Source organism: Panulirus ornatus, chromosome 30, assembly GCF_036320965.1.
Source record: "Panulirus ornatus isolate Po-2019 chromosome 30, ASM3632096v1, whole genome shotgun sequence".
NCBI classification, from domain to species: Eukaryota; Metazoa; Arthropoda; class Malacostraca; order Decapoda; family Palinuridae; genus Panulirus; species Panulirus ornatus.
In genome coordinates this window covers 19,000,424-19,018,761 of record NC_092253.1, presented here as the reverse complement: position 1 = coordinate 19,018,761, position 18,338 = coordinate 19,000,424, and the positions used below count along the sequence as shown (strand labels likewise).

Sequence of the window (18,338 nt, the reverse complement as noted above, 5' to 3'; positions counted from 1 at the left end):
TCTTGTCTTTTGCTAGATTATTTTTTTTTTTTTTATTATACTTTGTCGCTGTCTTCCGCGTTTGCGAGGTAGCGCAAGGAAACAGATGAAAGAAGTGGCCCAACCCCCCCCCCATACACATGTATATACATACGTCCACACACGCAAATATACATACCTACACAGCTTTCCATGGTTTACCCCAGACGCTTCACATGCCCTGATTCAATCCACTGACAGCACGTCAACCCCAGTATACCACATCGCTCCAATTCACTCTATTCCTTGCCCTCCTTTCACCCTCCTGCATGTTCAGGCCCCGATCACACAAAATCTTTTTCACTCCATCTTTCCACCTCCAATTTGGTCTCCCTCTTCTCCTCGTTCCCTCCACCTCCGACACATATATCCTCTTGGTCAATCTTTCCTCACTCATTCTCTCCATGTGACCAAACCACTTCAAAACACCCTCCTCTGCTCTCTCAACCACGCTCTTTTTATTTCCACACATCTCTCTTACCCTTACGTTACTCACTCGATCAAACCACCTCACACCACACATTGTCCTCAAACATCTCATTTCCAGCACATCCATCCTCCTGCGCACAACTCTATCCATAGCCCACGCCTCGCAACCATACAACATTGTTGGAACCACTATTCCTTCAAACATACCCATTTTTGCTTTCCGAGATAATGTGCTCGACTTCCACACATTCTTCAAGGCTCCCAGAATTTTCGCCCCCTCCCCCACCCTATGATCCACTTCCGCTTCCATGGTTCCATCCGCTGCCAGATCCACTCCCAGATATCTAAAACACTTCACTTCCTCCAGTTTTTCTCCATTCAAACTCACCACCCAATTGACTTGACCCTCAACCCTACTGTACCTAATAACCTTGCTCTTATTCACATTTACTCTTAACTTTCTTCTTCCACACACTTTACCAAACTCAGTCACCAGCTTCTGCAGTTTCTCACATGAATCAGCCACCAGCGCTGTATCATCAGCGAACAACAACTGACTCACTTCCCAAGCTCTCTCATCCCCAACAGACTTCATACTTGCCCCTCTTTCCAAAACTCTTGCATTTACCTCCCTAACAACCCCATCCATAAACAAATTAAACAACCAAAGAGACATCACACACCCCTGCCCCAAACCTACATTCACTGAGAACCAATCACTTTCCTCTCTTCCTACACGTACACATGCCTTACATCCTCGATAAAAACTTTTCACTTCTTCTAACAACTTTCCTCCCACACCATATATTCTTAATACCTTTTGCTAGATACTTTTCAATAATCATTTTAACCACAAAAATCTGATCTATACTTCCCCTACCTTTTTAAAACCCCACTGATTCTCAAAATCTGACAACAAATAATGGCTGTGTCAAAAACAATATGATGCAGTACAAAAAATGGTGCTTTCATTCTTGTAAATGACATTCAGCGTACAGCAACATAATCTAACACATCCTTTTGGTTTACCAGATATCGTATATCATTCTTTTATCATTTTGCTTTGTCGCTGTCTCCTGCGTTTGCGAGGTAGCGCAAGGAAACAGACGAAAGAAATGGCCCAACACACCCCCATACACATGTATATACATACATGTCCACACACGCAAATATACATACCTATACATCTCAATGTACACATATATATACACACACAGACACATACATATATACACATGCACACAATTCACACTGTCTGCCTTTATTCATTCCCATCGCCACCTCGCCACACATGGAATACCATCCCCCTCCCCCCTCATGTGTGCGAGGTAGCGCTAAGAAAAGACAACAAAGGCCACATTCGTTCACACTCAGTCTCTAGCTGTCATGCAATAATGCCCGAAACCACAGCTCCCTTTCCACATCCAGGCCCCACACAACTTTCCATGGTTTACCCCAGATGCTTCACATGCCCTGATTCAATCCACTGACAGCACGTCAACCCCAGGTATACCACATCGATCCAATTCACTCTATTCCTTGCCCGCCTTTCACCCTCCTGCATGTTCAGGCCCCGATCACTCAAAATCTTTTTCACTCCATCTTTCCACCTCCAATTTGGTCTCCCTCTTCTCCTCGTTCCCTCCACCTCCGACACATATATCCTCTTGGTCAATCTTTCCTCAGTAATTCTCTCCATGTGACCAAACCATTTCAAAACACCCTCTTCTGCTCTCTCAACCACGCTCTTTTTATTTCTACACATCTCTCTTACCTTTACATTACTTACTCGATCAAACCACCTCACACCACACATTGTCCTCAAACATCTCATTTCCAACACATCCACCCTCCTGCGCACAACTCTATCCATAGCCCACGCCTCGCAACCATACAACATTGTTGGAACCACTATTCCTTCAAACATACCCATTTTTGCTTTCCGAGATAATGTTCTCGACTTCCAGACATTCTTCAAGGCTCCCAGGATTTTCGCCCCCTCCCCCACCCTATGATTTACTTCCGCTTCCATGGTTCCATCCGCTGCCAGATCCACTCCCAGATATCTAAAACACTTTACTTCCTCCAGTTTTTCTCCATTCAAACTTACCTCCCAATTGACTTGACATCGTAAACTAACATAAAAATTCCTCAAATGAGACACATGAACTAAAGAGGCAATCTGTGTCATACAAATATTACCCTAGCTCTGTACATGATGGTGTCAAAGGTGATGACACCATTTCGCATGTCATCTTTGTCATTGGTGAAGTCTAGCTGAATTGAGAGCCGATCCTTGATGTTTGTCTGGCCCTGCCTTATAGCTTCTTTCAATACAGTTGCCTGGGCCTGAAAATCCAATGCAAAACTATAAAAATTATGCAGTTGTAATAATAATGTACATGATTACATCAATATGAAAAAATCTCAAACAGTTGATCTCAACTACAACAAAAGGTAGCCATTCTGGTGTGTGACCATGTTTGTGAAATCCCACAATATACACTTATTAACACAACCTAAAGACCCCTTTTAAGAGACTCCCAGAGTTCTGAGGTTGCACTCTAAGCAGGAACAGGAATGTAATGGACTTGTTTGGAGCACAAAGGTCATTGGCAGGAGTGCACTTTATTCCATCAACTGACAAAGATACAGCCTTGCCAAGGGGGTTTCTTAGCAGCAGAGTAACCTCTAGCAAGTAGAGTTCCATAACACCCACTTTCATTCCATACATTATCTGTTCATATCTACATAGACAGAATGAACACTTATTGGTTTACTTCTTAACAGATTTTGACAACAAAACTCTGCACTTACGTCAAATATTAAAATGACTTCTTTCTAAAAGAAATTATGGGACAAAAGACTGTACTGAAATTTTGGGACAAAAGACTGTACTATCATTGTACATGTAGGATTGAGAATAAGAAGAGCAACAGTGAGTGATTTAATGTAAAGTCCAGCATCAAACGAGAATTCCGCCACCTATTCTACTCATCAGGTATAAGGATAAATATTTATCTATTCATATTTTGCTTTATCTCTGTCTCCCGCATTAGCGAGGTAGCGCAAGGAAACAGATGAAAGAATGGCCCAACCCACCCACATGCACATGTATATACATACATGTTCACACACGCCATATACATAACTATACATCTCAACGTATACATATATATATACACACACAGACATATACATATATACACATGTACATAATTCGTACTGTCTGCCTTTATTCATTCCCATCGCCACCCTGCCACACATGAAATAAAAAACCCCTCCCCCTTATGTGTGCGAGGTAGCTCTAGGAAAAAAGACAACAAAGGCCACATTCATTCACACTCAGTCTCTAGATGTCATGTAATAATGCACCGAAACCACAGCTCCCTTTCCACATCCAGGCCCCACAGATCTTTCCATGGTTTACTCCAGACGCTTCACGTGCCTTGGTTCAATCCACTGACAGCACGTCAACCCCGGTATACCACATCGTTCCAATTCACCCTATTCCTTGCAAGCCTATCACCCTCCTACATGTTCAGGCCCCGATCACTCAAAATCTTTTTCACTCCATCTTTCCACCTCCAATGTAGTCTACCACTTCTCGTTCCCTCCACCTCTGACACATATATCCTCTTGGTCAATCTTTCCTCACTCATTCTCTCCATGTGACCAAACCATTTCAAAACACCCTCTACTGCTCTCTCAACCACACTCTTTTTATTACCACACATCTCTCTTACCCTATTATTACTTACTTGATCAAACCACCTCACACCACATATTGTCCTCAAACATCTCATTTCCAGCACATCCACCCTCCTCCTCACAACTCTATCCACAGCCCATGCCTCGCATCCATTTAACATTGTTGGAACCACTATTCCTTCAAACATATCCATATTTGCTTTCCGAGATAATGTTCTCGACTTCCACACATTTTTCAACGCTCCCAGAACTTTCGCCCTCTCCCCCACCCTATGATTCACTTCCGCTTCCATGGTTCCATCTGCTGCCAAATCCACTCCAAGATATCTAAAACAATTCACTTCCTCCAGTTTTTCTCTATTCAAACTTACCTCCCAATTGACTTGTCCCTCAACCCTACTGTACCTAATAACCTTGCTCTTATTCACATTTACTCTCAGCTTTCTTCTTTCACACACTTTACCAAACTCAGTCACCAGCTTCTGCAGTTTCTCACACAAATCAGCCACCAGCGCTGTATCATCAGCGAACAACAACTGACTCACTTCCCAAGCTCTCTCATCCACAACAGACTGCATACTTGCCCCCCTTTCCAAAACTCATGCATTTACCTCCCTAACAACCCCATCCATAAACAAATTAAACAGCCATAAAGACATCACACACCCCTGTCGCAAACCTATATTCACTAAGAACCAATCACTTTGCCCTTTTCCTACACATACACATGCCTTACATCGTCAATAAAAACTTTTCACTGCTTCTAACAACTTGCCTCCCACACCATATATATATAAGAGTAGATAAAGAGATAACATTAGCATATGCTAAAGTAGCTATCATAGATGAAAATGAGGTAAACTTTCAGGATGTAATGGAAAGGTGGTCAGATTCTCAAAAAAAATAGTATCAGAATCAGTAAAAGTAATATTACTGCAGAGACAAGGTAGGTATTAATCTCGTCTTTTTTCATAACATCATAAGACAGAAATGAATGGAACTTAACTTTAGTAATCGTTAGTCTCCTGATCAGAACACTGAGACATACAACCATGTGAATGGCTCTTTTAGTCTGTTTGTCATCTTCCAATGTAGTATATCTCATCTCTCTATACTAGTGGTTCTTAAACTTTTTGACCTTGCACCCCCTCAGCAAAGTCCTGGATACCATGCCCCCTCAACCAAGTTTTATTGAAAAATAATCAGTAATATTCATACCAGTATACAGTGCTTAATCGGTTAAGTGGGATTACTGCAGTGGATCTTTATACTAACAAACTTATTGCTTACTTGAGTTTGAGTTTTTGGATGAATGAAAGAAGTTTTTCTGCTCCTATATTTCAGTTTTACCTTATTATTTTTATGCACCTAGTTTCAATGAAACTTATATCAACTGGAAATAGTAACCACAATAGAATAAAAAATTGCTCTTATTTCTATAGCAGCAATTAACAAAAATCAGAAATCATTCATTACACTGCAGCCAAAAATTTTCTTACTTTACAAGTTACTGGATGCATTAGTGCAAGAGTAATTATTTCTATGCATATCCTGCTTATATGTTTGATAAGCTTAAGGCAATTGAATGAAAAATCATTGGAAAACAGAAGACTGTAGGCACAATAAAACCAAACTTTCACACACTTTTGCCACTGGTAATGCATAAATCAGCAAGTCACAAATGAGATGGTAAATTACATATGTTGACTAAGGTGGCTAGGCAGTACTCATCAATGAGATGAGTGGTGCTGACTCTCTGACTAACTAGTCTAGTAATATTTGGTGTCATTTGGTTGCTAAGGGCACATTGGAGATCACCCTCCAAATCTACCTTGTTTCTTTGCTTTGTTTTTATATCAATCAATGCTGAAAAACCTACTTCAAACAGATAAGTAGATGAAAATAGGACAGTGACTTCTAGGACTGATGGGCTTATTTTCTGGTAAACTGAGAGATACTTCACCTAAAACTTCTCTAGACCAAGACAAGTAAAAATCATCCTTTGCTACAGAATCAAAATTCAGTTCAAGATATTCTCCTTGCAGAGCTTCAAGGAACATCCTCAACTTCCACAGAAAAGAGGATCCTGGCAAAGTTAAATTCAAAACTTTTGTCACTAATGTTAGGAAAATAGTGATTTAATTCATTATCCAGTCTTTCATGGTGATTCTCAATTACTGTTTTTAGCTTGTCACTGAAAAGTTTCTTCTCTTTCATGACTTCATCCAGACAAGAAAAGGATGCTGTGTTCTTCTGTATGCGACACCTCCACAGTTGCAACTTCCCAATGAATATTTTAATTGCATCACAGTGGCTAACCATAGCTGTCTCTCTTACAGCTTCAGGTTCAAGTCACTTAAGACTTGAAAAATATCTGCTAGGTAAGCCAGGGAAAAGTTAACTTCATCAGAATTAATGGTGATGAGGTACTGTTTTCCCTCAGTTTCCAGAAACATTTTACTGCTTATCGAAGTTCATACAAGTGCCCCAACATATTGCCCTTTGAGAGCCAGTGTACGTTAGTGTGAAAATGCAATGTCATATGCTCTGTTCCTAAATCATGAAAAAGCTGTGCAAACAGTCATGTACTTTCAGTACTGTTCTTCGTGTAATTTACAATCTTGAGTTATGAAGGTAGAGTCTTTGCTGCCAAAGCTTGGCAAGGTATGAAGCAGTGTGTGTGGAAATGCAGACTGACTCTTCTCTTTCACCTTGCTAATGAAACCTGAGCCCAATCCCAACATGGATGGAGCTCCATCTGTACATATGCCAATTATTTTTTCCCAGGATATGTCATACTCTTGAAAAAAATTAGAAATGGCATTGGAAATATCATCGGCTGTTGTTCTGGTCTCTAAAGGGCAACAAAACAACATTTCCTCTTCCACAAGAATCATACAAAAACCAGCAACTCGGAGCATTGGGCTACATCAGTGGTCTCATCACACTGTATTATAAAGACTGGGTTAGATTTTACCTTCCACACAACTTGAGTTTTTATGTCCTCTGCCACTTCAGCAATCTGAAGTTTTACTGTGGAATTAGATAAAGAAATCATAGCCAATTTTTGATAGTTCTTATCCAGAAATACAAATTTTGCAGCACAGAGAATGAATGATTTCACAAGTGTTTCACCAATCCTGTGTGGCTTTTTTGCTTTAGCTATCATGAATGATAATTCATATGACGTCTCTACAATCTTTGCTGATTGCAGTTGAAATATTCCTGATGTGTCCAGTCTTTGTCTTTTAAAGCTTTCTTTCTTAGCTGCAAAACAGGCTTCTGGCTTGTCAACTAATTCTGGATGGTTGCCACTGAAGCGACATCTCATTTTTGTTGGGGACATGGCATAATTGCTCAAGATTTTTTGGCATAAAACACACTCAGGTACACAAAATCTCCCTTACTTAATGATGTAAAGCCATATTTCAGGTACTCCAGCATATTTCCTAGTCTTCCTTTTTTCAGGTGTTCTGTAAATAAAAAAAAGTAAAGCATATGATACCTTATCAGTACCTGTCATTTCATTACATTCAAAACCCTTCATAGCAAATATGAATATATTATGGACAAAAATTCTAATAAAAAATATGGCCACGCAATCATTTTGAGTAATTACATATTCAAGATGCCTATAGATGATATCGTAAGCCTCATGTATATGCTCCCCAAATAATGAGTTCAACTATTACACATAAAAATTCAATCCAAACCTCCAATCAACTTTATATACAAGAGGAAATAAATATACTGTACACACACACGACTGAAAACTCGTGCCATGATTCTAAGAACTTTTGCTGTTCACGTACATCACACACTAGCTTAGATTTGCAAAACTACACTTGATTTATCTTTAACTCCCCAACGTCATCAATGAAGAAGGGTCTGATTACAAGTATTGTAGGCTAGCCTGGAGCCAACAAATTTAATGAACAAATGAAACATGAAATGTTTCAAATTCAGCAAATAAAAAAATGCAAAATACTGAATAAAGCTGCAATACTCAGTTTACATACAAGCAGTTGAAATCATTTCAAAACTTACCACAAACTGCTGCTGTGTTAAAATAACTGGCATCATTCCAGGCCAAACCTTTATGTATGAGTGGGAGGGATGAGCAGACAAGTTCCTCTTGCTTATACAGGAGTGGAGGTGGGGGAGATGAACAGACAGGGACATGACAAGTTCAGCTCCCAACCGAACTTTTCTCTCTGACTGTTCACAACCCCCTTTATAATCATGAATGCAACTATGATATTAATACTCCTAATTTACAATGCATCATCAGTAAAGATTACTTCCTATTCTAGGAATGGTGCTGTCAACTGATACCTCAAGTGATGGTAGAAATGGAAAAGAAAATTTTCATATCTAGCTGAGGTTAACCAGACCAAATATGTACAAGTAAGATGTCCATCCTATCTTATCAGCATCACCATAGCTTTCACGAGTATGTTGTAGCTTTCTATGATGATGTACACACTATAAGTATCCAGTAACAGTACTTAGTTATCTCAATACTTCTATGCATTTGAGACAAAAAGTTTGATTTACAAGAATGATGGTCCAATCCATATCTTTCACATATCTGGACCACTCCCTGGTTGAATAAATCCAGATTTGAGGGATTTTGCCTTGTCCTGTGTTTCACAACACAGCAAAGTCTGAAAGGTAAGGCTATTACAGGTCTTGTCAGTGCCTGAGTATACCTTTCTGCACTAATTAATATGGCATATATCAACAAAATCTTATGTAACTACTATCATTCATCTATGACCTTTCCCTAATCCAATTCATATAATAAAATACATCAAAATCTTCATTTGTGTGGGTGGAATTACCCAAGGGGCTTTAACAGCAGTAAAAAACTTTTTACACAGTCATCATCATGACCACAGATAAGATTAATTGTAATTGGTGCATACTAACAGCACATCTTTATAAACTATTACTTCTAAAGCAGAAACAAAAAAAAAACTACAAAGAATAATATACATACAGGTGGTAATTTCAAAACAAACTGGTTTTCAAGCTCTGCTCCCTGAGACCCAGGTGGTCGAGATGTTCTTCCTTTAATGTTTCGATTCATGATGAGTAAAGTAACGGGTAACTCTTACACGTGTATTTGTGAGATTCTGTGAAAAAAAGAAGTACAGCATTTTTCACTCCAAGAAATAAAAAAAAAGTTATAAATAATGAATGATAAAAACATTCTAATCTCTTCTAATCACCATATTCATTATCCAAGCTCACAGGAAATGAAAACAGAAGAGTTCTAAGCTTTTATCTGTATTGCAAGACATTCTCATGGGTATGAATCACAAAAAGCAAAAAGTACATATAAAGAAGCTGGTGACTGAGTTTGGTAAAGTGTGTGGAAGAAGAAAGTTAAGAGTAAATGTGAATAAGAGCAAGGTTATTAGGTACAGTAGGGTTGAGGGTCAAGTCAATTGGGGGGTGAGTTTGAATGGAGAAAAACTGGAGGAAGTGAAGTGTTTTAGATATCTGGGAGTGGATCTGGCAGCGGATGGAACCATGGAAGCGGAAGTGGATCATAGGGTGGGGGAGGGGGCGAAAATTCTGGGGGCCTTGAAGAATGTGTGGAGGTCGAGAACATTATCTCGGAAAGCAAAAATGGGTATGTTTGAAGGAATAGTGGTTCCAACAATGTTGTATGGTTGCGAGGCGTGGGCTATGGATAGAGTTGTGCGCAGGAGGATGGATGTGCTGGAAATGAGATATTTGAGGACAATGTGTGGTGTGAGGTGGTTTGATCGAGTGAGTAACGTAAGGGTAAGAGAGATGTGTGAAAATAAAAAGAGCGTGGTGGAGAGAGCAGAAGAGGGTGTTTTGAAGTGGTTTGGGCACATGGAGAGAATGAGTGAGGAAAGATTGACCAAGAGGATATATGTGTCGGAGGTGGAGGGAACGAGGAGAAGAGGGAGACCAAATTGGAGGTGGAAAGATGGAGTGAAAAAGATTTTGTGTGATCGGGGCCTGAACATGCAGGAGGGTGAAAGGAGGGCAAGGAATAGAGTGAATTGGAGCGATGTGGTATACCGGGGTTGACGTGCTGTCAGTGGATTGAATCAAGGCATGTGAAGCGTCTGGGGTAAACCATGGAAAGCTGTGTAGGTATGTATATTTGTGTGTGTGGACGTATGTATATACATGTGTATGGGGGGGGGTTGGGCCATTTCTTTCGTCTGTTTCCTTGCGCTACCTCGCAAACGCGGGAGACAGCGACAAAGTATAATAAAAAAATAATAAAAAAAAGCTTGGTACTATGTTCTCAAGGAAGACCAGGAAACAACCACCCCTAACCTATGCCATCCTCTACATGGCAACTCAGCAGCTGTGAGGCAAGGTACGGTTACAACCCCCTAAACCAAATCAGCTTCTTGCCAGGCAATTTGGAGGAGGAGGAAGGATTAATTAGGTTTATATCAGTGTGGCCTTACCTCGCTTTACAGCAACTGATTTGCTGGGTAAGGGAAGGCCTTGATTGGGGGTGGTTGTTTCCTGGCTCACTTGAGAACATGGTCCCTATCTGTTTATATGTACCACCTTCTTTTGTGATCAGTACCCTTGAGAATGTCCTGCAGTGCAGACAAAAGCTTGGCTACTCATGTTTCCACTTCCTATGAGCCTAGATAACTTACTTACCATGGTTCCACTGTAGATATAGAATATGTTAATTATGTATAATCTATGAACTACGTATATCCTGTCTCTGACAGTCAATACCAGCAAACCTTAAAAGGCATAGCTTTATGTGAGAGGACTAAAACCACTAAACATTTTGCCTCAAATCAGTTTCCAAGCCAATTGCAGCAAAAAGCTTTCAGACTGCACATGTGCAGACATGAATCTTGCCCCATGTGCCTTTAAGACCTCAAACCCACTTTGAAACATTTCTGAGGATATCATGGATTTTGCTTAGTTACATCACTCTTTTATATGGTACTGTACAGAGGAAAGAACATATGTATCATGCGATTAATAACAAAGAGAATTACCGCACAAATAACTATCCACAATCATCTCTTAATGTATGTGTTAAGTATCTGAGTAACAACATTTAATTAATCTCATTACTTCTATGGATTAGGGACAAAAAGTTTGCTTTATGGGAATGTTGGTCCAGTCCAGATATTTCACTTACCTGGACTATCCTAGGTAGAATCATTTCCGATTTGAGGGGTTTTAGTCTAGTCCTATATGTATTTTCCCAGAAACACAAAGTCTGAAACGTTTTCATATTACCAAAGCTTACTGCTGGATGTTTTAATAATAATTTCTACTTCATGTACAGAAATTATCATAGACACTTTTGACATTAGCATCACACCAACAAAACATGTAAAAAAAATTACAATAACTGGGAGTGCTGCCCCAATGTCGAAACTCAGAATATCACAGAATGCCAACAAAATATAGCATTGCAGTTTTTTTTTTTTTTTTTTATACCTCGTCGCTGTCTCCCGCGTTTGCGAGGTAGCGCAAGGAAACAGACGAAAGAAATGGCCCAACCCCCCCCCCCCATACACATGTACATACACACGTCCACACACGCAAATATACATACCTACACAGCTTTCCATGGTTTACCCCGGACGCTTCACATGCCTTGATTCAATCCACTGACAGCACGTCAACCCCTGTATACCACATCGCTCCAATTCACTCTATTCCTTGCCCTCCTTTCACCCTCCTGCATGTTCAGGCCCCGATCACACAAAATCCTTTTCACTCCATCTTTCCACCTCCAATTTGGTCTCCCTCTTCTCCTCGTTCCCTCCACCTCCGACACATATATCCTCTTGGTCAATCTTTCCTCACTCATTCTCTCCATGTGCCCAAACCACTTCAAAACACCCTCTTCTGCTCTCTCAACCACGCTCTTTTTATTTCCACACATCTCTCTTACCCTTACGTTACTTACTCGATCAAACCACCTCACACCACACATTGTCCTCAAACATCTCATTTCCAGCACATCCATCCTCCTGCGCACAACTCTATCCATAGCCCATGCCTCGCAACCATACAACATTGTTGGAACCACTATTCCTTCAAACATACCCATTTTTGCTTTCCGGGATAATGTTCTCGACTTCCACACATTTTTCAAGGCTCCCAAAATTTTCGCCCCCTCCCCCACCCTATGATCCACTTCCGCTTCCATGGTTCCATCCGCTGACAGATCCACTCCCAGATATCTAAAACACTTTACTTCCTCCAGTTTTTCTCCATTCAAACTCACCTCCCAATTGACTTGACCCTCAACCCTACTGTACCTAATAACCTTGCTCTTATTCACATTTACTCTTAACTTTCTTCTTCCACACACTTTACCAAACTCCGTCACCAGCTTCTGCAGTTTCTCACATGAATCCGCCACCAGCGCTGTATCATCAGCGAACAACAACTGACTCACTTCCCAAGCTCTCTCATCCCCAACAGACTTCATACTTGCCCCTCTTTCCAAAACTCTTGCATTTACCTCCCTAACAACCCCATCCATAAACAAATTAAACAACCATGGAGACATCACACACCCCTGCCGCAAACCTACATTCACTGAGAACCAATCACTTTCCTCTCTTCCTACACGTACACATGCCTTACATCCTCGATAAAAACTTTTCACTGCTTCTAACAACTTGCCTCCCACACCATATATTCTTAATACCTTCCACAGAGCATCTCTATCAACTCTATCATATGCCTTCTCCACATCCATAAATGCTACATACAAATCCATTTGCTTTTCTAAGTATTTCTCACATACATTCTTCAAAGCAAACACCTGATCCACACATCCTCTACCACTTCTGAAACCACACTGCTCTTCCCCAATCTGATGCTCTGTACATGCCTTCACCCTCTCAATCAATACCCTCCCATATAATTTACCAGGAATACTCAACAAACTTATACCTCTGTAATTTGAGCACTCACTCTTATCCCCTTTGCCTTTGTACAATGGCACTATGCACGCATTCCGCCAATCCTCAGGCACCTCACCATGAGTCATACATACATTAAATAACCTTACCAACCAGTCAACAATACAGTCACCCCCTTTTTTTATAAATTCCACTGCAATACCATCCAAACCTGCTGCCTTGCCGGCTTTCATCTTCCGCAAAGCTTTTACTACCTCTTCTCTGTTTACCAAATCATTTTCCCTAACCCTCTCACTTTGCACACCAACTCGACCCAAACACCCTATATCTGCCACTCTGTCATCAGACACATTCAACAAACCTTCAAAATACTCATTCCATCTCCTTCTCACATCACCACTACTTGTTATCACCTCCCCATTTACGCCCTTCACTGAAGTTCCCATTTGCTCCCTTGTCTTACGCACCCTATTTACCTCCTTCCAGAACATCTTTTTATTCTCCCTAAAATTTACTGATAGTCTCTCACCCCAACTCTCATTTGCCCTTTTTTTCACCTCTTGCACCTTTCTCTTGACCTCTTGTCTCTTTCTTTTATACTTCTCCCACTCAATTGCATTTTTTCCCTGCAAAAATCGTCCAAATGCCTCTCTCTTCTCTTTCACTAATACTCTTACTTCTTCATCCCACCACTCACTACCCTTTCTAAACAGCCCACCTCCCACTCTTCTCATGCCACAAGCATCTTTTGCGCAATCCATCACTGATTCCCTAAATACATCCCATTCCTCCCCCACTCCCCTTACTTCCATTGATCTCACCTTTTTCCATTCTGTACACAGTCTCTCCTGATACTTCCTCACACAGGTCTCCTTCCCAAGCTCACTTACTCTCACCACCTTCTTCACCCCAACATTCACTCTTCTTTTCTGAAAACCCATACTAATCTTCACCTTAGCCTCCACAAGATAATGATCAGACATCCCTCCAGTTGCACCTCTCAGCACATTGACATCCAAAAGTCTCTCTTTCGCACACCTGTCAATTAACACGTAATCCAATAACGCTCTCTGGCCATCTCTCCTACTTACATAAGTATACTTATGTATATCTCGCTTTTTAAACCAGGTATTCCCAATCATCAGTCCTTTTTCAGCACATAAATCTACAAGCTCTTCACCATTTCCATTTACAACACTGAACACCCCATGCATACCAATTATTCCCTCAACTGCCACATTACTCACCTTTGCATTCAAATCACCCATCACTATAACCCGGTCTCGTGCATCAAAACCGCTAACACACTCATTTAGCTGCTCCCAAAACACTTGCCTCTCATGATCTTTCCTCTCATGCCCAGGTGCATATGCACCAATAATCACCCACCTCTCTCCATCAACTTTCAATTTTACCCATATTAATCGAGTATAGTTGCAAATTCAAGAGGATTGCAGAACAGGTAGTAAACACAAGAGGACTGCAGTACAGCCAGTGAAACACACCTGCATTATTGTACAAAACCCAATCAACTAGTTCAATTTGCCTAAATCAACAATTTAGTTCTGTAATTATCTGTATGCATTTTAATGAATTTGTTTCTTGATCTCAAACCCGTTGATGATGTGGCATACTTTCCGATTCCCAAAAGAAACAAGTGATATAGCCATAAATTTTGCTAAGTTCATAATTTTTTTTTTTTTTTTTTTTGCTTTGTAGCTGTCTCCCGCGTTTGCGAGGTATCGCAAGGAAACAGACGAAAGAAATGGCCCAACCCACCCCCATACACATGTATATACATACGTCCACACACGCAAATATACATACCTACACAGCTTTCCATGGTTTACCCCAGACGCTTCACATGCCCTGATTCAATCCACTGACAGCACGTCAACCCCGGTATACCACATCGATCCAATTCACTCTATTCCTTGCCTGCCTTTCACCCTCCTGCATGTTCAGGCCCCGATCACACAAAATCTTTTTCACTCCATCTTTCCACCTCCAATTTGGTCTCCCACTTCTCCTCGTTCCCTCCACCTCCGACACATATATCCTCTTGGTCAATCTTTCCTCACTCATTCTCTCCATGTGCCCAAACCATTTCAAAACACCCTCCTCTGCTCTCTCAACCACGCACTTTTTATTTCCACACATCTCTCTTACCCTTACATTACTTACTCGATCAAACCACCTCACACCACACATTGTCCTTAAACATCTCATTTCCAGCACATCCACCCTCCTGCGCACAACTCTATCCATAGCCCACGCCTCGCAACCATACAACATTGTTGGAACCACTATTCCTTCAAACATACCCATTTTTGCTTTCCGAGATAATGTTCTCGACTTTCACACATTCTTCAAGGCTCCCAGGATTTTCGCCCCCTCCCCCACCCTATGATCCACTTCCGCTTCCATGGTTCCATCCGCTGCCAGATCCACTCCCAGATATCTAAAACACTTTACTTCCTCCAGTTTTTCTCCATTCAAACTTACCTCCCAATTGACTTGACCCTCAACCCTACTGTACCTAATTACCTTGCTCTTATTCACATTTACTCTTAACTTTCTTCTTTCACACACTTTACCAAACTCAGATATCCTAGCTATTAGCATATCTAAAGCTGAAGGATAAGATTACCCTAATCATGCTCCTCCACTTTAGGTAGCTCCTCCATTTTAGGTAATTTTCTAATTGATGGACGCCACCTTTATAGAAGAGAGAATCAACAAAATCTCAGGAATGCATTATTATAACATGTAGAGGGCAATATACGGTGTAAGATTTTAGGTGCAGCACCTGTAACTCCATCAATTTAAAGTTTAAATAAAGAGGAAAGGGATTTAAAGTTATGAAAAACTGTGGTGTGGTGACAGTACTCAAAATTAACATTGAACAGTTCATCTGATGCATTTGTATCGCTTTGAAATCTTGCAAATAGCATATGAACAGGAGGTATGCATTTCGCATCCCAACATCAATTTCCAATATCCTCAAACCTTGAGTGAGGCCATTCCATAAGTGACCATCCAGTGGATGGCTGACCAAACACATTCATTTTGCACCAAGTCAGATTCTACGAAGCTTTAATCATTTTACATGGTGATAAACAAAACTATGATGCTGTAATATGACAAAAAATGCTTAAAGAGTGTAAAAATGCCAATCACCCTTTATTAATCATACAGTGAATGCCACCATGCGTTAATGCATTTGAATTAGACTCAATCCAAATTTTGCAAATATGCTGTACGAGTTCAGAAATGCACTTAGGGCTCAAATTAAAGCTTATGAAATACATCCCTCACAGGGTCAGATTCTTATATCTCTTTAGACATTGAAACCCATCGTTTACATTTCTAATCAAATAAGAAATTACACATTCTTAAGAATGTGTAATAATATCGTGATCTTCACACATGCACTCTTTAAACATGGCAAGTAAATGTTCTTTTGCTTCCACATTTTATAGTAACACAATATCACTGAATCCCACATTTTCTTTCCCTTGTGACCCTATCAATAACGACTAAATAACATCGAAAGGTAGATTTAATGGATTGTATGACAAAATCCCACATCCTTACATCATTCTTTACCGTAGCAACAAAAATTCCATGAGAGAAAAACTAAGATAACTAACTTATAAAAGTTGCGTTCCTACTGTAGACTTTTACCCAGCATTACTCTAATTACAATACAACATACTATGTAAAATAAAATTCTATTTCATTCCACAATCAATAAAGTGGTGGGACTGTATGTTGCTAAAGTGGAATAAATCACAACTAACCAGAACCTGTATATTGTTTTTATTAGTGGCAGTGGTCTCATCTATTTACCTTCAGGCCTTTGTTCAAATTTGGTGTGTACAAAAATCGCTCATAATCCTGGGTGGTAACCTGGAGTTACCATTGCCCTCAAGGGTTCCTGTATCGACTGTTTACCTTTCCTTCCAATGACACATTGTAAACAACATGTACATGACCGATCATCATCTAGCAACTAACCTCACCAGCCAACATACCTCCAGCGAACATCATCTTTCATACACTATTGAAAGTGATGACAATCACATTGGTTTTATTATCTTATCGACCCCATTCGAGGTAAAAGAGAACAACCAGTATATAAATAATATAGATAAGTGATAGTGTAATACAGGGCAACTTCATCGAAGCAAAATAATATAACGAACTCATCTGTTAGGTATTGTTGCATGGGCAGTCTGCTATTTTCAGAAAAATATTGTCTCTTATTAAGAAGGCCAATCGTCCTCCTTTTCCTTTGTTTTCTCTGTCTCTCCTAGCTAAAGTTTAAACCCTGTGGACAGAAAATGTGAAATATTATTTCTCGTGTTTGTTTTCACAACTCCAACAGTATCAGGTCCTAGAATTCTAGCTCTACCATTGATAACTAATCCACATGCATTTGTATACTTAATTTTCGGTCTGACATTTTACTCACTTAACATTCCTGTCAAGATTTATTCCAATTGTTCTGAGTTATCCATCTCTAGTTTGCCAATGTATGTTCACAGACAATGGAAGGCTTCTTTCATGTCAAGTGAAGAATGACTTCAGTATCCGTGGGATGGCGTTCAAGTACAACAATTACATATAACCCCCAGGGCAATAGAGTATTAAAGATATGTTGGGGTAATATGGAAAGCAATTACTTTGGCACTGAAGACTCATGAAATCGACCAAACGAGTATCCATCTGATGACTGGCTCGTTTTGTGCTTGAGGTTCTGGGTAGGCGGCTGGACGGTGAGGTGGGGGATAAGGAAGATCAAGTGGTTCCCCCCCCCCCCCCCGTCACATTTCAAGATTCTTCCATAATGGTGATCCTACATCATCTCTGTCACATTTCCTCTGCCATACTTCAATATACTTTTCACTGATAGTACCCTGCAACAACCTTCTCTCCTCCCCCTGACATGCTGTTACATACTTCCACTGACGGTGTCCCTGCATGAAGAAAAGACTACACATGACCCACAACCTCTCCACTGTTCTTAACAGCTAAGGTCAAGTCTGTATTACTTCAAGCACCCGAGCCGGATGAAATTGCCTGGCCGGGTGTCGTCAGTAGGAGGTATATTGGCCACCCTTGATCTACTTATGACTTGTCTGAAAGTATGGAGTCCTACCTGAATATGCTTGCAGCTGCAACAATCATGACGAAAGTGCAACAACTTACAAAGGGACCTTAACAGACTCCAGTGTTAGTCTGAAATGCGGTCGATGAAAT

General features: G+C 40.4%; 1 protein-coding gene across 4 annotated transcripts in view; it reads right to left on the bottom strand.

The window, feature by feature from the left end:
- Taf7 (TATA-box binding protein associated factor 7) overlaps nt 1–17,082 on the bottom strand; it is a 94,304-nt gene extending 77,222 nt beyond the window's left edge. For 3 of the 4 annotated variants that reach the window (XM_071679856.1, XM_071679854.1, XM_071679855.1), the window contains exons 1-3: nt 16,926–17,082; nt 9,161–9,296; nt 2,650–2,796 (exon numbers count right to left, since the gene is read on the bottom strand). In XM_071679856.1, coding sequence (XP_071535957.1) covers nt 2,650–2,796; nt 9,161–9,250 — 237 coding nt within the window. In that variant the 5' untranslated portion in view covers nt 9,251–9,296; nt 16,926–17,082. The remainder of the gene's footprint in view (nt 1–2,649; nt 2,797–9,160; nt 9,297–16,925) is intronic. The other variant, XM_071679853.1, reaches the window with a different exon arrangement.
- Between the last annotated feature and the right edge of the window lie 1,256 nt (nt 17,083–18,338).